Source organism: Takifugu rubripes, unplaced genomic scaffold (genome assembly GCF_901000725.2).
Source record: "Takifugu rubripes unplaced genomic scaffold, fTakRub1.2, whole genome shotgun sequence".
NCBI classification, from domain to species: Eukaryota; Metazoa; Chordata; class Actinopteri; order Tetraodontiformes; family Tetraodontidae; genus Takifugu; species Takifugu rubripes.
Window position 1 is genome coordinate 88089 of NW_021821651.1, and position 25429 is coordinate 113517.

The 25429-nt window shown below is 46.0% G+C and overlaps 2 protein-coding genes, 1 long non-coding RNA gene and 1 pseudogene across 6 annotated transcripts; 2 read left to right on the forward strand and 2 right to left on the reverse strand.

Moving 5' to 3' along the window:
- Window positions 1–758: 758 nt before the first annotated feature.
- LOC115246420 (hepatocyte nuclear factor 4-alpha) lies at window positions 759–12747 on the reverse strand. Of its 4 annotated transcripts, none has more exons than XM_029832460.1 (10): window positions 5727–5952; window positions 4470–4644; window positions 4247–4383; window positions 3866–3972; window positions 3463–3618; window positions 3032–3119; window positions 2779–2931; window positions 2447–2683; window positions 2066–2188; window positions 759–1697 (listed from the first exon to the last, which is right to left on the reverse strand). In XM_029832460.1, exons 1-10 carry the CDS (start codon window positions 5812–5814, stop codon window positions 1555–1557), a joined length of 1407 nt encoding a protein of 468 aa, XP_029688320.1. In that variant the 5' UTR covers window positions 5815–5952; the 3' UTR covers window positions 759–1554. The 4 variants fall into 4 exon arrangements, with proteins under 4 accessions (XP_029688320.1, XP_029688322.1, XP_029688323.1 ...); XM_029832462.1 differs by having other exon boundaries at window positions 4289–4383; window positions 5727–5951; XM_029832463.1 differs by lacking the exon at window positions 5727–5952 and adding an exon at window positions 12608–12747 and having other exon boundaries at window positions 760–1697; window positions 4289–4383.
- Window positions 8841–13310, forward strand: LOC105418718 (uncharacterized). The gene is made up of 3 exons (XR_003887466.1): window positions 8841–8904; window positions 12959–13156; window positions 13252–13310. It is a non-coding gene; the product is annotated as an uncharacterized lncRNA (long non-coding RNA).
- Window positions 13311–15196: 1886 nt separating this feature from the next.
- Window positions 15197–17315, forward strand: LOC101066912 (fat storage-inducing transmembrane protein 2). The gene is made up of 2 exons (XM_003977825.3): window positions 15197–15399; window positions 16039–17315. The coding sequence occupies exons 1-2, from the start codon at window positions 15227–15229 to the stop codon at window positions 16646–16648; spliced, it is 783 nt and encodes a 260-aa protein (XP_003977874.2). The 5' UTR covers window positions 15197–15226; the 3' UTR covers window positions 16649–17315.
- A 735-nt stretch (window positions 17316–18050) lies between these two features.
- Window positions 18051–25094, reverse strand: LOC115248697 (ganglioside-induced differentiation-associated protein 1-like 1; annotated as a pseudogene).
- Between the last annotated feature and the right edge of the window lie 335 nt (window positions 25095–25429).

Here is a 25429-nt window from a genome sequence, read left to right on the forward strand (position 1 = left end):
GGAAAGCGACACGTGACCAACTTCTTCTTCTTCTTTTTACTTCCTCTTCTTCTTCGTCTTGTCATTACTACCGCTGTTTTGTTGTGGTGGTGCTTATTATTGATAATATTAATATTTATTTATTCTATGTTTCTATCTACCGTGATGCAGAAGTTACACCTGTAAGCGACAGGTGGCAGTGTTTACCTGCATGACGCTCCGTCTCAGGCTGCAAACAGGATCAGCTCCCGCTTAACAACTTTTCTCAAGTAGGTTTTCAAATTTCAAACCTGAATATATCCATCATATATATATATATATATATATATATATATATATATATATATATATATATATATATATATATATATACATACACACACACACAAAAGTGCTGCTATTAACTGTTGTCTCAGTTGAAATCACTCTCCTGGACAATGTCTCTGTATATTAATATATGTCATATTTAGAAATTGCATGTTGGTGTTAAAATTGTATCCTTTAAACCAAATGCTGCTTATATTATGCCTTTATCTGTTCATTTAGGCTAAACAATGTGATATAAACCATACATTTCTTTAGTTTGTGTCACTACTTGGAATCTGTGCTGGCTGTTTTTTGGTTTTTATCATTTTATGGTATTTTATCAATCTGATGCCACAGGTCGTGATCATGCAGCGCTGCCGTGATGGAACTATTTTATCTCCCAACCGATATCTTTATTGTGTTGCTCTTTTTGCTGTTCAGCAGAATCAACAGATACCATAAAATACATGATATGCAATGTAAAAATAGACCTCGAGATTTATTAAGTCTTCATCACATTTCAAAGCCACCGTGTATTTTTTAAGGCAGTACGAGTTACAAAGGCACAAAATTTATTCCATCAGTTAAACCATGACAAAGTACTAAACAAAAATATATATATTATTGTGAAACCTCCTCAGTGTGTTTGCCTATAACATTTAAAAAGTGGGTACAGTGTTCACTATATGTCCCAAGATTTGTTTGGAAAAAAAAGTTGCTTGATGAAATAAAATATACAGTTTATTCTAGCTATTTAAAGGACTTAAAAGAGACCCCATAAACTGAAGTTGTATTCCTTTATCATTTAATGGTAAAGTTTTTGCTTTCTTGAGTGAGACAATTTTGTCACTAATGAACATAAAATAAAATACTGTGCAGTATTAAACACACAAAATGTAAGGCCGCTGTAACATTCATGAAACACTGACATGACCACATCACCGTGCACACACTGAGGACATTCTAGAAATATTCATGTTGCCGAATAATGAACCATATGTACAATTATAGAATCTTTGTGATGATCTTAAACAATAAGAGCAACCATTAAAGTTTGAATGCTTTTAAATTTCTCTGGCCTTCACTGAGCTGCAGCTGCATGTGTTAACAAGTGGATCCCTGATGTAAAACAGCAATCTGCAAGGAGCTTAGACACAAATATTCATATTATTTAGCTACATATTTGTTTCTGTCAAGTTTACAGCTTTAATCCTGACTGTATCTGGTTCAATACGTTAAAAATCTGTAGGAATAAAGATTCCGAAGTCGTTAGATGGCCTCTTGCTTTGTGATAGTGGGCTGAGGGATGGAGGTGGGCTGCTTGGGCACAGTGGCAATGACCCCCTGAGGCAGTTTATAATGTTCTGAACTGGAGGCAGTGGGTGGAGATGGAATCGGGGTTTCAGGAGTGGCTACAAAACAGAGCAAAAATAGGACTGAGTCAGTGCAACACCAGCAGGCATATGCTGCCTGTACCATTCTGGGCTATAGCGTCCTGGACAACACAATATTTGGGATAAGAATAAGCACTTGGGGAAATTTCTCAGAGCATTAAACGCATTAAGAAAGAATAACAGGAGTTCTCTTTTACTAAATAAGCCAGATTAGTTTCCATGAAGAATTTTAGAGGATTATTCTGCCAAGCCTGTTTGTCCTTCCAGCTACCTGGCTGACCTGCACATGGAGCGGGTGAACTGTCTCTGAGGCCTTCAGACCGGCCAATTCTGGCTCTTCACCTCAGCTGTGTATGGACACCACATAAAAGCCTTCTAATACTCACAGATTTGACCGTTGTGGATGGGCGTCGGCATGCTGCTGGCAACAATGACGTTACTGCTGAGGTGCTCCTGGACCAGGTGAGGGTGCAGAGAGTGAGGAGCATGTGGAGCCTCGTTAGCAGAACCTGAGACAAACCTCAGAGTCAACACACTTCGGACCACATGGCTTTAACTTACAGGTGAAACAGTTTTATCAAGTCAGAACTCTGACATCAGAACTCTGACAGCTGTGAATCAGAATTCCAGTTGTGAAACTGATTCACATGTTTAACATTTCAGAATTGTGAAGAGGGTCAGCTTGAAAGGGTCGACATCAGGGCTTTGGGGAAACCGTCTCGATTTTAAAGAGAGACAAAGACTGGGAACAAACTGAGGCAGCTCACCCCCGAGCAGCATTTCCTGGAGCAGGTTGTCGATCTTGGCCATTCCGAAGAGTTTGACAAACTGAATCTGCTCGATCATCTGCCAGGTGATGCTCTGCAGCGTCGGCAGTAGCAGGAGCAGCTCTCCGAAGCGACCCCGACAGTCGTACTGCCGGTCGTTGATGTAGTCTTCCAGACTGACCTGGACCTGGTAGCGCATGCGCTTGATCTTTCCAGGATCACTCAGACCTTTAGCATCTGTGGGTCAAGAGATGCACAGGAAAACGTTGCACACCGGCGTTCATGTTTAAATTTTCCCCTCCGTCCCAGATGGGCTTTAGTGGAGCTCGTACCAGGATCAAAGAAAACTATGGCTTTCAAGCAGGCGTATTCGTTATCATCTATCTGAAGCTCCTGGAAGGGAAGCACAAGCTCATCCAGGATTCTCACAGCCACCCTGCCCACCTCCAACTCTGGGCAGTTTCTGGGAATGATGTAGTCATTTCCTGCAGGAAAAACATCAGATTTGGGGGATTTAAACATGAAAAGCATGTTAACGGCATTAAAGCCTACACAGAGCGAAACTGTCTGTAAAGTGGAATTTACCTAATAAGAGGACATCTTTGAATAGCATGGACCTTTTCGCAGCACCCAGTAAGAGGTGCTCTCCTGCATGAGCTCGCAGCAGCGCCACCTGGAACACACAGAACAGTCTAGGTCACCATTTAAACAGCATTTAGCTTTATGCACCAAACTCAGCCTAAAACCCTGGAAGAAGACCTGGAAAATCAGTTACAGAGGGCAGATGAGCTCACTGTTAATCATTCTGTACTTCTTCAGCGGGCTTATAACTTTAAAACCAAGCAATACACTTCAACTCAAGATTAAAACATATTAACCCAAAAGACACTGAGGTGTTGGAGTGATGAAGAAAAACACTTGATGACATCATTCACTCAAAACTGCTGTGATGGTCGTCCTGCTGTAGCGACTCGTCCTTCACCTCCGCACGTGCGCGGCCTGTGCATGAGTCTCACCTGGTCATCCAGCGGCAGGTCGCAGAACGCTGGGATGTACTTGGCCCATTCCACCAGGACCAGCAGCTGCTGCTTCATGGACTCGCACACGTCTGTGATGGCGGCGATCTTTTTGGTTCTGATGTCACCGTTCAGGATCGGTGCGGGAGACGTGATCTGGGTGACGCGAGATCATTTGTCAGCTGTGGGAGCGGCGCTCCATCCCGGAGAATTCTGTCTAAATCGTGGTTTGGAACTGCAGCGTCTGATTAAAAGCGCTGCGATGCTAAAGTGTTGTGGGTGGAACTTCCTGATTGAAGGGAATGATCTCCTCATTAAGCTTGGCTGAAGAGCCCTGCGCGGTTGCCTGCAGCACCTTTATTTGTCAGGGTGTAAGGTGAGACGCTGGGGGGTGATGTCTGACCTGTCGTGACAGAACGTCTGCCTGGATGAGTGCGTTGATGGAGGGTAAACTGCTGTCCTCGTAGCTGGACCTCCTGGTGCTGATTCTGTCTCTCTCATTCTGCACAGCTGCAACAGGAAGAAGCACAGCCACTAAAAACTCCCTCCTCTTCGCCGCACAACAGATTCCAGACGCATTTATTGGGAACGCAAGTCTTTGCGAGTGTCGTCTTTATCAGGACGCAGCGATTATTGCTTGGAAATGTTTGCTCAGCAAAAGCTGGTTAGAGACTTCAGCACTGCGCTGAGTGAACATTAACAAAGTGCTGCTCTCCTCGGTGTCGCAACAGCCTCACCACACACAACTCTGGCACTGATTTGCTGGTGGGAAGTGGAAGAGAACCTGATGTTTTCTCAGGAGCGCCTGGAGGAGACAGGGTCCTACCTTCTTTCTTCATGCCCGCTCTGAAGCACTTTTTCAGCCTGCAGTATCGGCACTGATTGCGCTTGTCTTTGTCCACGATGCACTGCCTGTTGAACCTGCCGAGCGAGCGCTGTTAGCGTCGTGTGCTAACCCTGAGAGGCTGCGTTCAAACATTCACACCCCCCTCGACCGGCGTGCTCACCTGCAGGAATACATGTGGTTTTTGCGGACGCTGCGTCTGAAGAAGCCCTTGCAGCCGTCGCAGCTGGACGCCCCGTAGTGTTTGCCCGTGGCTCTGTCTCCACAGATGGCGCACAGACTACCTGCCCCCAGGTGGCTCGACGCGTTCATGTTGGCCGTCTCCGCCGGTGAGGAGTCTGACACAACGACAGGGACGAGCAGTTCAGTGACACAGATTACGCTGATAAGATAAGAGAAATATTTGATGTTTTAACATTCATATTTTCATTTTAGTTAAGACTTTTTATGATTCAGTCTTCATTTTTCCCCCCGAATGGTGGTGATATTTTACACTCCATGAATGTTATTCATGTTAAAACCTTCACTTTGTCTCTCATCAACCATCCATCAACCTGATTTGGTGGCAGACAAGCAAAATGACATCTAATGCTAAGTTACGTGTATTTATGAGCGGGCTCACAGGTATTTCCTGTGGGCGGGGCTAACAGCTCCTAAAGGGGGAAACGGTCGCGGTGACCAGAGTTGATCAAAAGCAACTTTAGCAGAGAACAATCGGAACCTGATTACCTCTCGGAGAGCAACAATGCACACAGTTATCAATCAACCAGTCAATCCTAACGTATTAAAAGGTGTCACACATTTAAAAAAAACCCAAAAAAAAACAGCTCAGAATTCTGACATCAGTACTCAAGAAGTCCAATATTTCATTTTCAAACAATTCTTTCCATTGCACTACAAACTTGATGAATGGAACCCGATTATTTCGTTAGGAACCTGTTGGATTAATTGAGGATATCTGTCGATGAGCAAACATGTAAACTGTCCAGCGGGTTGACGTGCGTTTATCCAGGACAGCGAAGTGATTCCATAAAAGTTGGGAATTCCCAGCCAGCATGAGAAATTCGGATATTCGAGAATCGAACCGAGAGCCAGATGTCGTGGGAGAGTGGAACATAAATAATTTGGTGTCTTGTGAATCAGAAAAGTGAAACTGAACTTTGGTTTCCAGTTTAGGCTGAGTGGAACCAGCCTGTAACTGGAGCCGTTTCATGGTTCTGCTGAACTTCCACGTCCAGCTGAAACAGGCTTGAGTGACACAACAGGCGTCTCCTGCTTCCACGTTCATGCGTCCAGGCTGATAAAAGGTGTCGGACAGATGACCCCCCTCCCTCATCTATCACAACACGCTCCAGACCAACGTTTTAAATCAGTAAAAGTCTCAAAGTTCATCGGCACCCTCGCGTACGTGCGCACTCACCTGTGCCCAGCGGCAGCACCTGCATGTTCTCGAACTCCAGCGTGGTGTAGGCTGGGTCCAGAGCCTCGCTGTAGTCTGCCATGTCCATGTCTGCCTGCCAGCACTTTGGACAAACAAATGCTCAACTACCTGACAGCGGGACTGAGACACTTGTCCAAGCAGCTATTGTGCCCCGTCCTGCTCCACACACCTCCACACAAGCGCCCCCCCCCCCACCTCTCTTAATTCGAGCCTATAGCTCCACCCAGTAACGGAGCGACTCCTTGGCCCAGTGGCGGATGATGGGTCCTGGTGTCAGATATGGAGAGCGGTGAGTGACAGCGGAGCCTCGTGCGTCCAAACCCCAGAGGGGAAGTGTGAGGTTGTCTCTGCGGTTGATGGTTAACCAGCCTTTTTGATGGTGAATCACTGGTTTTAGATAGCACAACTTTGATGTGTGTCATCGCGCCTCTTCTCCACATCAGCGCTCCGCCTCTAAAAAGCAGCTTATTTTATGGTCAACAACACTTTCTGTGGCTTCAACGCCGCCCTAGAAATGTGACGAGTGTCCAGTTTTGATGCCCGTTAAACAAAATGGAGCTTTTGCATTAATGAATGTAAACTTAGTGTGTCACTGTCCTCTTAATCCCATCAATTATTATCATCCTTAATTAACTGGGCTGCTGGGGTCCACAACAACTACTAAATACTCCAGTACGCAGCTCATTTGCTTTTGATTAACAGCCTTCCCAGATTAAAGTGGTCACTCACACACACACACACACACCCTTAAAACTTAATTTTAAAAATTTCCTCCATTAATCATCTGCAAACTATGTTGGAGTTAATATTCATTCCACATTGTTACAGATAATAATAGTTCAATGTTGATATTTGTCTTATTTTGTAACGTCCTGTAGAGGCTCTAAGTGAAACAGTTTTATTTTATTGACATTTTATTTGATAGCTTTTGGCTTCGGTGCTAAAAATGATGAGTTTTAGCATCATTGGAGCTGCGCGGCTGCTCTTTAACAAGTCCCACTCCTGTTTAAAGACATCTTCCGCGCCGTAATAACCTCCGGTTGTGTGTATCGGTTGTGTTTGTGTAGCTTGTGAGGCTTTGGTCTGAAATGTGTTCCCTTTAGTTTTGGTGCACGACAACTGTAATCTGATTATTTTCAACAACAAATGCTTCACTTGCGCAAATCAGCCGCACACACAGCAAACAGAAGTCTTGTATTTGAAGAGAAAGTGCCAGTACATAGCAGCAGGTCAACGCTCTGGAGTTCAGACGCAGCTCCACAACCGTAAAGCTCGTGTAGGTGACCTTGTTAACCACACGCACACACACACACACACACACACCACACACAGTATAGTGGGGAGCTCATAAAAGGATTCTTCCCCCAGCTAACAATGTCCCAACTCTGCTGGGGCCCAGAGGTTGCTACGCTGGGATCCAATCAGAAATGGAAGCAGCGGTGTGATGCAGCGATGGCTACCACCCTCAGAAACTCCTCTCATTGATCACAGCTTGGATTATTGATCTTGTGGTGTCACATTGAGTGAGGAACCTGATTAACTCAATGGAAACCTGCTTCTGTGATCATTAAGTGATTAACACACTCAAATTAGAGCGTGTTGGTTCACTTGTGTGTACAGAGGTCATCCATTACAACATTTCTACAGCTTCGATCGGCTTCTTCTGCAATAGCCATATTTGCCTCAAGAAGTGTACTGATTATTTCAAAGCAATGAGCAGGGGGGGAGGGGGGGTGAGGATGGGAGAATCAGCATGAAGCTATGAATGAGTCACTGGGAGCAAATCTTATCTCCTCCGGCATTAAAGTGCTTTTATTGCTGCTCCCATCTTGGATTTCTGTGAACTCCTCAAGGAACCGTCATATACAGGACTATAAAGTATAATCTGTGCAGTAATCCTTTACAGAGTCCTTAATCATGAACTGACAAACTGTCCCAGCGTAGGCAACAGTTCCAAAAACAGCCCTCCATCTTGTGGGCGGGGCTTCGCCGACGTGTTTACCCAAAGCTTTCCTCCATCTCGGTCACAAGCGCTAACGTGGCCACATGGGCTTCAGAATAAAAGCCTTTCGTTCTGAAAGGGTCTCAGAGATGTGACGCCTGTTCTCCATTAGGCTTTTAAACCAATGATGTTTGGATGAAAATGTCCTCGATGATGTTTTCATTCTGTTTTTCTGACAGATTTTCAGATCCTGGATCTAAAAAGATTGGTGGGTTGCAGGTTAAAATAGAACAAACCAACTATGTTATCTCCATCTGCAGCCTTTTTTACATTTAAAACATGATATCAGTCGTGTTTGGTGGAAAATCAAAGTTTGTGTTCTCAATGTAGGTCATCTGTTACAGCAGGGCCCATCCAGGCTGCTGATAAAACACACTAATGTTACACGTTGGAGCCCACCGTGACAGGCCCCTGCACATCAGGAGGCCCCCACACACGAGGACTACTAGAAGCCTCCTCCCCAGAAAAACCCGACAATCATCATTGTTCTCAACTATGTTTCTGCTTTCATCGTTGGGTCCAAACCTAGTTTCCTGCTTCGTTTCTCACTCTGCAACATCTGCCGTTTGGTTTGAGCCCAGTTTGTGCAGGTGTGGAGAAGAGGGGCGCGGGCCAATCACGGTGCAGGGTTTAACCGATAAAGTTGTGTTTTTGGAGCCCATCGGGCGGCCTGCCATGTTGAAAATGATGCACTGAGCGTTCTGTCTTATAATGAGTCACCCAAACTGCTGCCCTGAGGCTAAAAAGTCAAAGGATCGCCGAGACCTGATGTAACACTTGTGTGATTCTCCCCTTTGAAACTTCAAACTCCAGTTTGTGAACAAAGTCTGAATAGGAATCTCCGACCACTGACCAAACTCCATTTTCAACTGCTGCCTATTTGTACCTTTCTCCTCAATGACTACATTTCATTTATACAAGCCGGATCTCCAAGGCAGCGCCGGGACAGGCGCCGTTGTAAAATAATCACAATGCAGGAAACGAAGGGAAACTACGGCCTGGACGGCCCTCACAACACACGGGATATATCGCTGCCTGGGGGACCCTAATTTGTTCTTCCTGAGGCAGATTGGCCACATCGGGAACCCGAGGGACCAGCGTCCTCCAGCAGACCTGAGGCCAGCAGAGAGAGGCTGCAGGAGATGGAGCAGACAGGTGAGTAAAGTGTCATGGCAAAGACCTTGTCAACAGATAACTATCTGCAAATAACAGAGCTTATGCAAGCGCACTGCGTCCGAGCGGGGGAATATCATATTTTCTCTGCTCGGTTTCCACCAACTCTGAACAGATTAGCTCAGGAGGATTTTACTAAACCTGACTGAAGTTACGTTTTTCCCCGCATTTTGTTCAACAACACGGCTCCACATATGAGGTGGAACTGTCCTCAGAGGCCTTCGCCCCCAATAATTGAACCCAAACCACCGCCATTTGTTTTTCTGTTGACACCACTACGCTGGTTTCCACACAGGAGGGTTAAATGACGTTCCTTATATTTTAAATAACCCACCGCGTGTGTTTGAACTTTTGTAAAATGCTCAGTTGAATGTGCAGCTTTTCCGTCTTCACCTATCGTCACTATTGTCTTTTGGGTAATGATTAAACCTCCAGCCCTGTTTTGTGTTCATTATCTTGTAGTATTACAGGGTGTTACAGAAATGTAAAGTAGATAAAAAGGCTGTTGTATATTCCTGACATTTCCCTCCGGTCTTAGAAGACAAGCATTGATGAATTCCTGGTCATTAATGGGATTTTTTTTTCGGGTCAAACGACTTCAGACGCTGCGAAATATTCAAACTTTTTAATCAACATTCATCCTGTCACGCGTCCCGCCACAGCTGAAAAGTAGCCCGTGTGCATGAAATAAGTAAACAATTGCATCAATAAACATGCACGCCGTAAATCAATCACAGTTTGTGATAAAGGTCTGTAATCATTAACTGTTTTTGCTGAGGATTCATTTTGAGCGCAGGCCTGATCCCCTCTGTCAGCAGCTCCTCTCTGATTGTTTTTATCTCTCAGATTCTCTGAAAGTCATCAGACACACACTCCACATTTAACCTCTGCCATTTTGTCAATGATTAAAAATATTGTTTTACTCAACAATGCAAATATACAATATTATAAACTGCAGCTCACATGCATACAACTGTGTCCTAGTCCTTCAAATGCTTTAGTTTCTTATTCCTAACCATTATTTTGCAAAGAGTAAAGAAAAACCATGCAAATCTCACAGATTTAATTGTTAGTGACATTAAAGGTGAAATATGAGCAAAAGGCCTCAATGATTTCCACCCATAACAATAGTGTAGTGCAGAATATGTAGTATGTTACATACTCAGTAGTTTAAACAGCATGTACAACTGAGAATATTCACTATTATTTACGTTCTTCCTAATCACGAGGCTTTTGTGCCATCTAGTGGATAAAACGTGTATGCACAACTCAGACTTGACTTAAATTTCCAGGAGTAAATTAACTGTTCTGGTCTGTTCGCATGTAAATACGGTAGCATCAACATCACACATGTATTTTACTTCAGAAACGCCTCGTTATACCTCTGTAGGTCGATCGGAGCAGCATGAATCTGCCTCACAGCAGCTCGAGGCACAAACAGCAGCGGCTTGTTTCAGAACTAACCTACCAGCTACGGGTCTCGGGTTCCTTTACCTTCAGCTGGCTCGGTAAAGACCAGCGTCCCATCCTGGCCATACATCCCTCTAAAGGCCCGGCGAGCCGGCCAGCTGAGCAAAGGCCCATGAGCCTTGGCGGCTCCCCCAGGCCTGGCCAGGCTGAAAGCAGGCCTGCTGCTGTTTAACAGGCAGTGCTGCCTGGAGCCAGCAGGGCTGGCTGTTAGGGCCCGCAAGAGCCCAGGATAATCCCATAATGCCTGCCACAACGAGATTTGATTGGAGACTTGAACACTCAGATTAATGGTGCCAAGAGAACAACGTCCTCCCCCTCCAAAGCTAGCCTTTTGGCCTCAGACCGAGGAGTTTCGGTGTACACACATGCAACATCTTCCATCTTCCACGTAACCCTGAACCTTGCAGACAGGCTGGATTCAGACCCACAGCAGGACGACGCAGCCAGAAATCAACAAAGTTGTTCCACAGTTGTGTGTTTGGTACTTAATGGAAGTAAATCAGGACGGCCCATTAGACTGTGTCAGTATTCAGATATTAAAGACAGGGGACAAACCTCATCAGTACTTTTATAGCTGCTGTTAAGTAATTAGTGCTTCTAATTGACTGTAAATCTGAGTCTGTAAAGTAGCCTGAAAACAGTGCTCATTTCAGGGCTAACGTGTTAATACCCAATAACTGAGTCATTAATTGCATCCCAATTTGCGCCTGTGTGCTTGTTTTTATCATTTATTATGAGCCTCAGACCTGTAAAAGCGCCTGAAAAGGTGTTTCGCAGATGTTGTGTTTTTCCCCTGGCAGGTTAGTGGGCCTCTCGCTGACCTACAGACGCCTCATTCAGCTCTGAGGGCAAACAGATATCTTCCCCGAGGAGCTGTACAGCGGCTGTTGTCATGTTTGCATTCCCCAACTTATTCTGCCAACAGCGCAGCTTGGGAGTTTGTCCAGGTTGTGACCGTTGAGCAATTAATCTCCCGCGTCTGACACCAAGTTATGCGTTAAACGAGCCGCGGAAGGTCCAGGCAATCCTGGAAGATGTGTTTTAACGCGCTCTTTTCTGGCAGTTCCCTTTGAAGCAGGACGTTCTGGTCACTTTTGTTCCATGTGGAAGTTTGCTCGTTCTGCAGAAGTCGCCAATACAAGCAAACAGAAGAGCGAAAACTGGACAAAGACCCCAGTGTGACTGCATCTAGGCCAAAAAGAAGCTTAGCGAAGCTGCAAAAGAATGTATTTGTCACATAAATGTGCTGGTTCTCAAAGATTTGCACCACAGAGCCACAAAACCTCTGAATTCACAGGAGTTTCTGCTAACAGGCTGATGTTTCCTCTCTGCCAGGAGGAAAAAGAACCTTGTGAGGAGATTTCAGACTTGAAAAAATGAATTCGTTTTTGTTTTGAACGTTCAGGGCGTCTTTTTGGCTGCTGCCACTGATGAGTCAAACCAAGAGATGGAGATTAAGGAGGGAATTCAGCCAAATGTAATAACTTCTCCTAAATCTCCAACCAGCAGCAGAATCCGTTGATTCCAAAGTTTTAGAGCTTTGAGTTGCAGGATCATCAGGATCAGATGATGGTAAAATATTGTTTTGACGCTAAAGCACATCATGATTATTATGATGAAGGAGTCCTTTGATATGATGTGTTTCTAAGTGAAGAAGCCTTTGGTGGATTCAACACATCTGCCTCTTATTTAAATTCAAACTCATTCATTTCTGGATGAATTTGCTAACTATTATCTACAAAAACATTGTTTTCTTCTCTAGAGAAGATTCATCTCTGCTTTATTAATGTGCCAAATTTACAAAATAGCCAAATTTACAGACTCATTTTGATGCACATTTAAGAGAACTTTAGCCGTCCTTCATGCTGTTTGGACATTAATAAATAATCAGACAGAAGATCATGGTGTTCCCTCTCAGAACCTCCAGAACATTCTCACTACTGGAGCAGAGGTGGATGGTTCCATCCTGAGTTAAAGAGAGAGCAGATGCAGCTGAGCTCATCCTGGCTCTCACTGTCCTCTGAAGAGCCTCCTCGCCACCACGAGGCCTCAGCGCCAGCAGCCTTTTTAACAGCCTCCATATCTCAGACACACCTCCTGGATTAAGGCCGTGTGAAAGAGGCAGACACCAATGGCGTTTCCACCCTGAATCTGATCCTTCAGAGGCAGGAAAAGGCCGGCGGCCGACGGACTTTACAACAAAAACAGAACTCACCAAATGGAAATTCCACACTTGAACTGACTTGAGTGTTTACATTGACCATGTCGAGCGCTGCGTCCTCTCGGCCGTCTGTTTAAAATCCACCTTCAGCATGAGGTATAAAATGTGGAAGTTCCTCGCGGTGCTGCGGTGTGAAGGGTGTTGTTGGTGCAAGGTAAGGCCGCCGTTGCCGCTGTTATCTTATTGATTTTCCTAATCTGGGCAAATGTGGGTGGAGAGGTTAAACATTAACCAGGCTCGTATGGACACCATCTATGCAACAGCTGTAACTACGGCAACACGATGATAGAAACTCAAATAGATATAAAGCTATCGTCTGCTTTTCCCCCTGTTTCTCATCTTCAGACGTCCCTACAAACAGTGTGGGAGTGAATAAAGACAAGAAAAAGGAGAGTTTCTAGGGGAAAGGAGGCTGAGCGGGTGGGGAGTGACAGGTGGAGGAGTGGAGAATGTCCCGAGCCCGTCGTGACATCATCACTGACACAGCACAGGGCGCAGAACTGCTCAGCTGTGTCGTTTGTGAAGCGGAGCTGAAGAATAAAGGTGTGTTTTTATGTACTTTCTGTTTCTGTGGGCAGAGCTGAAACCTGTTCTAGACCAGAGGTCACGTCGGTCACACCTCTCTCCTCCCACCACAGCACAGAACAGAGAAGATGGAGCTGCTGCAGGAACACACGGCTACCAACCAGCACGGGGGGGGGGCAGTGCCAGGGGTCGGGGGAGGGGGGGGGCAGTGCCAGGACCTGACCCCAGCAGCAGGCGCTGGTGTGTGGAAGAGGCCACATGAAGGAATATCAGGACTTCTGAGGTGCGACTCAAAGAGGCGCTCATGATTCCACGGCAGGACGACTGGACAAGAAAGGTTCTCAAACTATTATTATGGTCTGTTCTTTTCCTGCTCCTCTGCCGATTCATTAAATGTCTCCTGGTTTCTCCCCTTCTTCTGCATTATCCTCATGATTTGTATGTAGCGCGTCACACATCCAGACTGCACTTGTTCCACCTGCCTTAGTCCTTCTGCCCCAGTGAGACAAAGTCAGATGGGAATGTCCCGTTTCCATAGAAACCAGACTGGTTAGATGTGTATTTAAAATGCAGACTAAACTCTTCATTACTGAACATAGAGGCTGCCAAAAAGCTGCCTGGAATGGCAGCAGAACCCTGGAAGTACCGCAGCAGGAGTAAATAACAAACAAACAAAGAGCACATTTTCTTATTCAGCATCATTCATTATTTACACCTCAGCCAATCAGGACATAAAACTTTGTTCAATATATGAGATCAGAGTCTTCAGTCAGGGTAGCATTAGTTTTTTTTTTAAAAATGGCTCTTTCAGCCATAAATAATCTGCAACAGGTAAGAAAAAGAAATAAATGATCCATAAAGTCATAGAATAGAGTTCAGTGTCTCCTCATCACAAATAACTGATATAATCACTTTAAATCATATGTGACTCTGTGTTAGCAGGCGTCCAAAACCATCATGTGTCGTTATTTGAATTTCAGGTGAAATGTTTCCGTGTGTGTGTGTGTGTGTGTGTGTGTGTGTGTGTGTTCTGGTCGACTCCCCTTTAATGGCAGGTGTTCGCTGTAACCCGTCATCCTCACTGAGCAGAGGGCTGTGGGCTCCAACTGACAACACTGCTGGTTGAGGAAGGAAATAATAAATCTTTAATAAATAAATCCCTACCAATACATGTGTGAAAGCACATTTTATCTTGCATTATTCAACATCTCCAGGTTCAGATTTGATAAGAACGCCAGTAGCCTAAATTAGGCAGTTTTCAGCCTCGTGGTGCAGCAGCCTCGTGGTCGACACGAGTAGCAGCGTCCATTTAACCCAACAGGTGTAACCATGCAGCACAGTCCTGGACATCATGGACTTCAGGGACCGCGGAAGAAAGTCCAACAGGTTACGGTCCCGCAGCGCCACCCAGTGGCGGACGGAGAACGCCGATATGGCGATCAAGGGACCCTTGACCCAAATGATCAAGGCCTTAAAATAACCTGCTGTATTATGTAGTCTTATTACCATTGCTCTCTGCTGTGTATTAAGCTATCAATTAAGACCTGAGGGAACTCACTTTAGATTATTTGGGGTTGGTTACCAGCTCTCTGGCCATTCTTTAAGACATCTTTGCTGTGTTTTTTATGAAATAAGCAACTCACAATGTCTACAGACTTGGACCCAAGTGTTGGCTCAGGAGGAGACAGCAGAACTGGTAAATGTGCTGTTAGTTTACATTCAAATCACACCGGCTGAGGTTCTGTTGGTTCCGACTCACAAGGCTCTGCAACAAAAACACAAGATATAGAGAACGCTTTTAGTGAACTGCAGTTATTTAATGCAAATTCAATAATAATGGTAAATTAGCTACTTGCGTTTAGCATTAAAGTCATACAGCAGTTTGACAATAATAATAAAATAATAATAATAATAATAATAATAATAATAATAATAATAATTCAGCCATTTTTAAAAAAGAGAAGAAATTTAATGCGCTATAAAACCGGGAAAAAAGAGCGCGTGCCGTCTGTGAAAGAGCTCATTGGTTGAACTAAAATGACGTCAGACACCGCACCCGGAAGCAGCGTTCACTTGAACGATGTAAACATGGCGGTGGAGGACGTCATTGTGGGCTACTTTGTGAAGTTCTGGAGGCTACCAGCCGTCCGACGATACTTTCACTGGATGTTTTTATTTCTAACGTTGCTGGGGTCGCTTCTGAAGGAGCTCGATGTCGTCCCGCAGTCTTATTTCAGCCACCGTAGGAACGCCATCAACGTGTATGTAGCGCTATGATGCCGCTAGCGTCCGTTTAGCTGCCGTAACTCCAAGACGCTTCCTTCGATGTCACATGGAATAAAACTTTTCTTCAACAACCCTATTTGGATCTTTTTTATGATTGAAATTATGACTATAATTTTGAATGACCGGTGCAAACATTTCATTTAGAACAAGAGATTAATCTAAAAGAAACACTGTTCATATAAAATGAAAAAAGGCTTAGAATGAGTCATTCTTACATTTTCTGCCATAATATGTTAGAATTTACTCGTATAAAGATAAGGCTTTCGTTTAAACATTAATCTCCAAAGGTTAATGTTAAAGTATGGAACCAATAATGTGTTCTATTCTAAGTTGACTTGATTAACAACTAGACACTAACCATTTCAATCTGGAACTTGGATTTTTGTAATGACTGTAAACTATGAAAAGGCTTCATTACAATGGTAATGATAATTGTATTTTTAACCCGTATTCTCAGTTATCCAGTGTGATATAGATGGTTAGAAAATGTATTTTTATGATTGTGTGGACTAACAAGATTATACATTAAACTAACATCCAATTTCTGAGTTATAAATAGATTAACCCAGTAGTTAAGACAGATATGGATGATGATCTTTTCTTGTCTCCTGCAGGTATTTCATCAAACTGTCCTGGGGTTGGACCCTGCTGCTGCTCACACCCTTCCTCCTCCTGGTTAACTCGCTCTTCAGCAGAAGTGTGTCCTTCCTCGGCCGCCGGGTTTGTGCCCTGCTGGTTGCAACAGGGATTTGGTACGTTTGCACCGCGACCTTCGTCTACATCGAGAATGTGACTGGTTCGTGCTACGAAACTGAAACTATGGCTGTTCTCAAGAAAGAATTCACCTTCAAAGCCAGCTGCAAGCAGGCTGGTCTCCACTGGGATGGCTTTGACATCTCGGGCCATGCTTTCATCCTGGCCTATTCTGCCCTTTTAATTATGGAGGAAATGGCCCCCATGGGCTCCATGATGGCGGTGAGCTACTCTGCCCTGCCCAGGATGGCTCTCAACTTCCTGTACATTGCCTTGAACCTCATTGTGATTATTTGGGTGTGGATGTTTGCCTGCACTGCCGTTTACTTCCATGATCTCTCTCATAAGTTAATTGGGACAGTTTGTGGCCTCTCGGCCTGGTTTCTGACCTATCGACTTTGGTATCTAAAGCCTCTGTCACCAGGACTCCCCCCTGTGCGTCACCTAAAGGGACAGAAGCAGCACGCCTAATCTGCACCCATGTTCCTCCTCTTCGACTCCACACAGGCCGACCTGGAGCTCTGCAGCACCGAGGGCGCTGCAGCCTGGGTCACTTGGTTTAGTCTGATAGCTTTGGTCAATTTAAGTCATTTAAATAACAGATTTTACTGTTGAAGTAATTTTGGAAACATTATTATTCACTACATGCTCAATCTAAATCTGTTTCTGAGGAATGTCAATAACACGGGTGTCTGTAAAGTTCTAAACGCAGAAAAGCTCCAGAATTGAACTGGTCATAGTGGGACACATGTTGGTCGAACTGGACACAGTGGCAAAGATAAAATGGAATGGTTGAACACAGAAAGGTTTACACACAGGATGGAGGTTTTGGCAGAACTTTAGTGCAAAAAAAGGACATTTTCCTCCGGTAAGATATTTCAGTAGATCACTGCTCACACATTTAACAGTACAGGAGCCACATCAGGGGCCCATCCCACCATAGGTGCCTGGTTACCGCCTGGTAGGCAGCCAGTCCGACCAGTTCTGGGTTTTTTTGTCCTTCCACAGTCCCAGTTGAGTTTCTTGGTGAAGGACCAAGGACCTGGAAGGACAGAAATCCTCGCTGGATTCTTGTCCAAACCCATACTTGTGATTGAAAACATGCACTACAGACCAGATTAAAAGATTTTAATAAGTCTGTGTGTCTACTTGCATTACTGAACATATGGAGACCCTGAACCATCACAAAGGCAGAAAAGGCGCAGGATCTGATTTACTCTCTGCTTGTGTGATCCATTGTGATCCAGCGATCTTCCTGGAACACCTGATCATTCCCGGCTGCTGCTTCTGTTCAGCTGCTCTTCCCAAAATGACTCTTGGTCATCCGAGACGCCGACATTATTGGCAGCTGCAGCTCCTGCCCGGTTTGTGCTCGTTGGTCCCCGTTTTCACCCGCACGCACGCTAATCTTTTCTGAAGAGATGGCGTCATTTTGCAGACGTGCGTCGCATCAACACTTTGAGAACGTTGGTGTGAAACCAGAACAAGAAGTCGACCTAAATGAGATTAAAAATCTACCTGCGACTATGTTCACCTTACTTCCTAAAGAATTTGGATCTATAGATCTCCTGTTACAGGCGCGCGTGGCTCTGCGGTCACGTGAAGACAAAACGCCTTTTCATTGGACACAGCCCACAGGCACGTGACGCAGGGGTCAGCGTGATACCTTCACGGGTGGTAGGACATTTGAGTTGTGTTCCAATCCAGCCAATTACCAAAGTGGGTTTGTGCAACCGGTCGTTTTTTCCTGTCTGACTAAATCCGATTAGATATTGATCCGATTCCGAGCGGCTGAGCTGATCCAAAGGAACGAGCCGTCGGGTCTTTTGTCTCATTTAGTGCACAGAAAATGTATAAATAACGAAACACAAACACATGTTGCAATTTTCATTTATTTGTCATTGATGGCAACTAAATAAATTAAGGCTTATGAACAAACAGCATTAAAAAGCACCATAAATAAATGCATATATACCTAGAAAAAATAAATGAAAAAAATACTATAGTGAAATATAATGGTCACAAATCACAACTACTCTCTCTCCACTTGGACTCCAAACCCATCAGGCTTCAATCAGCTGTGGGGTCTTAACAAAATCAATCAAAAAATGAAGCTATTGATGATTGACTGATTACATTTTCCTTATTTTCTCTTCTTCTTCGGCAGCAAAATCCAAATAGAAAAAATTCTCGACATGTTTGTCCTTGACTATTATCACTTTCTTCCGTGCCTTTGTGTCACTGCTGCTCATGCAAAGATAGAAAAGCAATGAAACCCTCCCAGTTACAGCAAGTATCTCCCAGCAAGATCCCGAGTGTTCATAAAGTTTATGACTACAACATCCATGTTTGCATCAGCAAATGTGAGTATGGACACAAATATCTGTAGGTCATCGTCTTTGGTTCAACCAAATCTGCTTCAGCCTGTGAGGGAACATGGAGCATCCCAGAAAAAATCATTAGATCTCCTAATTTGATGGATCTATGGCTGACTTTCATCATGATTAACAAAATCATGTGTGCAACTGCAAGAAGAACCAGGAAGAAAAGCAGCTGACGGCGACAACCCAGACGTTAGGAAAATGACTGTAAAACAGTAAAATCCTGCTCACACAGAACTGAGTCATAATTAACACATGCAACAACAGATTTTGAAATTTGTTAGTAGAAAATCAAATCTGACCCTGCGTGAATGGAACTGAGTCCCTCACAACTGAGCTGGAAGCTGCTGTCTGAACGTCGCTCAGGCTCGTCACTGAAACGGGACCGACCCGACACGTGGGCACACGCTAACTCCATGACTGGAAAAGGTCACCTGTCCGCATCATCGCAGCAAATATCCGGTGCAGAATTCCAGTTTTTCCGCATCTCTGTGCTGCTGACATGTTTGGGTGGCTTCTGCTTTCGTGTGCACGAATTGGGAGCTGATTCATGAATCAAGGACAAAAGGCTTTTTTATTACGCTCCTTCAAACCGCTCATTACAAACCTGGCAGGCTAAAATTACTGACATGTGATTTAAGAGACAAAAACAATCTTGCGTCTGTCAGGGAGAAATGGAAAAAAGAAAAAAGTGCCTATTGCTGAGGGGGGGGTCGCCATCTCTGCACGCTTCAGAGGTTAATCTGTGGACGTGAATCTTCACACCCACATTTATCATCACCAAATGCTTTACAAAAACAACAAAATCCCCACGACACCAACATCCTAACCTACACTTGTGCCAGTGAGAATGTAGAATTTACAATTTTCCCACAAATTTTAACATTTCAAAGGTGTTGATCTGCGTGCTGTGAGCGTGTGTGTGTGTGTGTGTGTGTGTGTGCACGTGTGTGTGTATCACCGATGAACGTCTGCAGGGTGCACAACAAACATATTCAAAAAATCAACCGTTCTTTACAGGCGTACGATGGGGTGGTTGGTTGCAACGTTAGCTTAGCATAAAGACCAGGAAAAAAAAGTGCGCTCAGGTTTGGGCCTCTTTATATATGACCCACTTCCAAGACCTGAAATGAAAACATCTTTAAGTTTCTTCAGCGTGACACGTTAATCTGGCAGCTGTAGTCATCCGAACAATTAAGGCTCAAACACATCTGCAGAAATGTCAACGTCCTGCTGCTGCTACACCTTCAAACCTCGGTTCCTTTGGCGTCTCTGGTTTGACTGGTTGGAGGTGACGAGTGGCACGTGATGATTACAATAGTGGCATGCGAAGGTCAGCAGACCCCTGGTGGCGTTAGTTGTTGAACCTCTGGCTTTCTTATCAAAGTTCACAGTATGACTGGGCCGGACGTGGGCCTCCAACGTAACCTGCACGGCGGCGCCAAGTTGCCCCAAATTTAAACTTTGCTATCAGGAAATGTGCTGCCCAGGATCTGCCATCGTGGAATGTTTTCATATTTGTTCACCCAGGTAAGTAATAGTTTAGTCTATATAGATTCGGTATGTTTTCCTGCAGTCCTCAAACGTTACAGAAAATTAGAACATCACACAAATGCACGGACACTAAACACCACAGGAGAGCATTCACTACATATATTTCTTTTTTAAAAACCAGTAGGCAAAGTAGCCCATCCCCCCCAGTGAGCCCATAAGGAAAGAGGCCCCGAAGAAGGAAGGCGGCTTCTTTTTTACCAGTCGGAAGGCGTTGGGTAGCACTGCTGACAGCAGGGTCGTATGGATGTCGCCCAGCACCTTTCGGAAAGCGTAGCGTTTTGCACACGCGTAAAAAAGCTCTGCAGGTTGGCTCGGCTGCCGTCCTCCCAGTATTTCCTAGAAAGTCCCAGAAACTTGAGCCTGTGCAACAAGGCACCGAGGCAAACATCAGCTAGCGTAAATTCAGGTCCACAAAGCCACAGCTCGCACTTCTGACCTGCAGGATGAGGGAGCGGTCAGGCAGAGATGGGGAGAAGCCACAGAGAGCACCGGTGGGACGTACCTTGATACTCCAGTTTCCTTTTCTCCAGTTCAGCCTCCACCTGGTCCAGCACCATGGACAGCTCTCCCAGAATCTTCTTCAGGTAGTTCACGTTATCGTGGTCCAAGATTTTTGCCTGAAAATCACCGACAAGTCCAGGGGAAAAGTTCAGCTGCTGAACTGTGGCCTCCTTCTGGTGGTTTCTCTTCTGCTAATCAGGCTCAGAAATCACACACGACTGTTGGTGCGAAGCTGGAGCGGATCCCTGAAGGACAAACTCACCATGAGTTTCTTCTGCTTGGACAAGTAGGGTTCTGTCAGCTGGGGCTCCTCGTGGTCCAGCTTCATCAGCTCTGTGGCAGCATTGGCCAAATGTCCTGACACACACACACACCCACACACACAGTGTGTGAGGTTTTTTGAAGACTTTCTTTGAACAGAGCACCAGAAACGCGCCGACGTCACTTACTCCGTATTTCTGCGGTGGCGTACTTTGGGATCATGGAGTCGGTGGTGAGCTCTGGATGGAGGATGCAGCCGTGCGTGTAAGCGTCCATGGGCAGAGCGTCCAGAAGCTGCCGGTACTGCTGCACGCGCCCGTAGAGAGGCGACTCAGCGTCGGGGATCAGCTGAGCCCACCGAATCTGCGGGGGAGAAATCGAAAATTACAAATAATTCATGAGGAGGACTGCAGAAATGAGAGTTATACGAAATAAAGGTTAATTGGGCTCAGAATTCCCCGTTGGCCTGATCTGCTCCACTTATCTGCTGTCGCTCAAGTGCGGGATAAATAGTGGCGGGACAAAAGGTCATTAACATAATTAATACACTGATAAAGTTAGAATATCAGGATGAAAACTGGCATCTGTTGAGAGCAACGAGCAAAAACCAAGACCAAATGTGCTGAATCTTCGTGGGAGGGGTCCAGTTTTCCTCTCAGAGGGCTGACTGTCAAACGTGAGGGGACAAAGAGACGCAGGAGGACACAACACTGGAGACGTCACGGAAACACGGCGGCTGCCAGAGGACGTGCGGACGTGGCCAGAATACGGACCCACAATGTTCTGAAGATGATCTGAGGCTGAACTTTTGTCCGTAACAATCAACCTTAGATGGTTTGGGACGTGTTTGTCCAGTGGCAGGACCAGTCCGTGGTGGACCTGGAGGTCGTGCAGGATATTAAACACGAGCCCTCGCTGCCTCTGCTGAGTCACCACAAAGCTGAAAAGGACACTGGACCTTCCAGGCCGACACTAATTATGGATTTATGCACAGAGCAAAAGCATATTTATGAGTCTTTCATCTGGCCGACAATGGTTTTATCTGACTCCCTACGGCCTCTTTCTTTCTTCCTATTATTGTTAATTTTAGGTTATTTATAATCCATTTGTGTCTCTCTTTTCATTTTTACTTGACATGCATCCTTTATATTAGCAAATAAAGAGCAAACGCTGCAGTACACAACCCGACCACCGGGGGCAGCATGGCGCCTGCAGCTCTCTGCAGACGGCTCACGTTCCAAAGGCCCTGATGGAAGCAGTGGCAGCTTCATGCTGAAGACCACATACGGTCTGCAGTGGATTCCAAGGCTCTGCTACTTCAGCTGATGAGGAGAGGCAGCCAAACGGTTTCCGAACCCGGGCTCCTTATCTGAGCAAAACCAACGACGTTTCAAAAGCTGCTTTCAAACGTCATGAAAACGGACTTTTGGTGAGAACAGAAGAACGTGAGATCCTTATCACTCACCTCCCACAAAGGTTTTCTCCAGGTAATCTATAATCTGGTTGTAGTCGCTGATGATGGTGTCTCCATGGAGGAAGACGGGCACCTCCTCTCCCAGGTTGAGCCTCATGAACCAGGGTTCCTTGTGTTCCTGCAGCGGTAGGCTCACATCCCTCTCCTCACAGACCAGACCCTTCTCGCTAATGACCAGACGTACCTGCGACAGCAAAGACAGACATGACGGTGCGCCCTCTTTAAAAAGAACCGGTCGGTCCTCTCTGTCCCAGTATAAGCACCTATTGGCTACATGTTGGGAGCATCAGGCTTTGAGGATCAGTTAAATCAGCAGCAGACTGAAGGGGTCCACTCCTGAAATGTTACTGGAACAGAGTCCGTCTTTCAGGGACAGCCAGGAGGCATCACAGAGGGATGAAGGATAAGCCAAGGTCTAGGAGAGCGGGAATATCGGGCGACGCACGAGGAAGTGCAAGCTGGGAGCTGTGCCCAATGCAGGGTAATAAAGTAGTAATAACATAGAGAACTGGCCCCAGATCAGATCAGCTCCAAAGTCACGCTGCACATCTCCATCAGCGTCGCGCTAAGTTCAAGAGTTCTGCATTCATGGGTCAAAGCTCCGATGGAGACGTCCCTCAGCGGTGACACGCACAATAACACACGCGCTATTACACACACAGAACAACACAGCCGGGAATTGTTGCGTAACCATATTAGTCACACATGCTTGGTAATGATGCAGATGCTCAGAAGGAATAAACCAACAATATAGAACAAGTTACACTAGATGCAGGACTGGAGATCTGCTGGTGTTATTCTGACACCATTTCAGCAGTTTAGTCTGAGACGATGGGGCTCGAACCCAAGACTTTAGTCAGTTCTACCCTGATCTGTGTGTCATTAGCAGTCTGATCCTGGACCAGATGATTCCATTTAAGAAAGCATTTACTGAGGACATCAGCAGGATCTGGAGCTCTGAGGTTCTGCTGCGTCCTGCCCAGGAGGTCCAGAGCTGCTGAGGGACAGAGGGACGAGAGTAGGCTGAAAAGCTGAGGACAAAGTCTTCTAGACAAGATGTGGGATGCTCTCTGGGGAAAGAGCCTCCGACATGCTGCCACTTGGCTGCACTTGACTGAATATTGAATTCTCACACTTTCTAGTGGAGGTGCACTTGGTCGTGAACTTCAACTCCAGCATGAGACAGATGGTTGTTACTGGGTTTAACCCTCTACTGGACAAAACCCAGCATGATTAGCAGCCCTGTGGGGAGCCAAAGCCGTGAGAGGAGCCTCACTTCGGGTTCTCATATCTAACATTCACATTTAAGGGAATAAAAAAGATGAGATGGTAAAAAAATAAACATGCCTGAAGGAATTCCTGAAGGATCTGATCCCTGATGGATCCTTCAGGCTCCAGAGCTGCAGAAATGATGATCTGAGGAGCTCAGAACCTCTCAGGAACCCGAGTGCTTGTCATGTAACGCAGCAGATCCCTTCAGACGGGAAGAATTCAAGCCTAACCTCCATCTGCTCCACCTTGAGAGTGGCACCACAGAAATGTTCTCAGAGCACAAACACACGTCACGCTTCGTGTCCGCTCTCTGACTTGATCACCAAATTCACACCTTTACAAGGAAGATGCAGCTGATCCGTTGCCAGTGTGAGCGGTGGTCAGGTAACCTACAGCAGCTACAGATGCTACAGCAGCTACAGCAGCTACAGATGCTACAGCAGCTACAGAAACTACAGCAGCTACAGCAGCTACAGAAGCTACAGCAGCTACAGAAACTACAGCAGCTACAGCAGCTACAGAAACTACAGCAGCTACAGATGCTACAGCAGCTACAGCAGCTACAGAAACTACAGCAGCTACAGCAGCTACAGAAACTACAGCAGCTACAGCAGCTACAGAAACTACAGCAGCTACAGCAGCTACAGAAACTACAGCAGCTACAGCAGCTACAGAAGCTACAGCAGCTACAGAAGCTACAGCAGCTACAGATGCTACAGAAGCTACAGAAGCTACAGCAGCTACAGAAGCTACAGCAGCTACAGCAGCTACAGAAGCTACAGCAGCTACAGCAGCTACAGATGCTACAGAAGCTACAGCAGCTACAGCAGCTACAGAAGGCAGAATGGTTCCCCAGGTTTGTTTTGCACATCATTTAATCAATTATTTAGGCTGCCGGAGCTCATGGATGTTCTCGCATGTACTGTAGCAGCTGTGGAGGCTGAAGAGCTTCAGCACATTTGATTCCAACATTCTGTTGGTTTTTAGCAAACCAGCAGAATTAGGAGCATCTTTCCAACTCCATCTGAAGGAAACGAATGTGATGCTGCAGCGCTCTTCTGCATCTGCAGCATCGTGTTCTTGCACCGTGCACAAACACGCGCGCACGCGAGAACACAACATGCGGCGAGAACAACAAACAGATGAAGCTCCACGCTGGAGCACAATGTCCCGCAGAGAGCTGCAGCCACCCTCGTCCCCATCTCTGCCGCTGCTTTACCTTCTGGGAGGCGAATGACTGCGTCCAGTGGTACAAGACGAGCCTGTCTTTGTTGAAGGGCTTCAGCTCCGCCGCCGGCTCCTCGCACTCCTCCCCGTCTGTGATTTTACCTTCCTCGTCCATCGCGGAGATGGGCCACCAGCTACAGTTGGTGGGGGTAACATGGTTGGAAGACGCCATGACAGAGCGTTTTGTGCGTGTAGTGGAGAGGAGAGGAGCGAGGGGAGGGAGAGACAGAAAGAGGGGAGGGAGAGAGACACAGAGAGAGGGAGAGAGAGGGGGGGGGGGGTTCACCAACAGTCCGGGCGCAGCAGCATCATCCGTCACTCGAGCTCATCTCCAAAGCCGAGAGCTGCATCACCGCAACACGAAACTAGAGCGACAACACAGAGCACCGCACGCGCACACGCCGCTCTTTACTCCAGCGCGCACTCACTCCCAGGTCTATGTGAAGGGGTATGACATCACGCGGTGATGGTCCACGCACAAACATGCGCGCTGGAAACCCGCGGATGTTGCGTTTCCCCGGAAGGTCAAGCGGCTCCCGCTAAGGACGCGAGGCGGATTCAAGAGCTGCGGGCCGCGACGCT

What these genes read in the sequence shown, in the direction of transcription:
- LOC101066912 (XM_003977825.3), top strand. Translation starts at nt 15,227, where the DNA reads ATGGCGGTGGAGGACGTCATTGTGGGCTACTTTGTGAAGTTCTGGAGG. An exon ending in CGTAGGAACGCCATCAACGT is followed by an intron (nt 15,400 to 16,038) that starts GTATGTAGCGCT and finishes TGTCTCCTGCAG; the next exon opens with GTATTTCATCAAACTGTCCT.
- LOC115246420 (XM_029832460.1), bottom strand. Translation starts at nt 5,814, where the DNA reads ATGGACATGGCAGACTACAGCGAGGCTCTGGACCCAGCCTACACCACG. An exon ending in ACCTGCCGCTGGATGACCAG is followed by an intron (nt 3,120 to 3,462) that starts GTGAGACTCATG and finishes TGTGTGTTCCAG; the next exon opens with GTGGCGCTGCTGCGAGCTCA. An exon ending in CAAAGATGTCCTCTTATTAG is followed by an intron (nt 2,932 to 3,031) that starts GTAAATTCCACT and finishes TTTTTCCTGCAG; the next exon opens with GAAATGACTACATCATTCCC.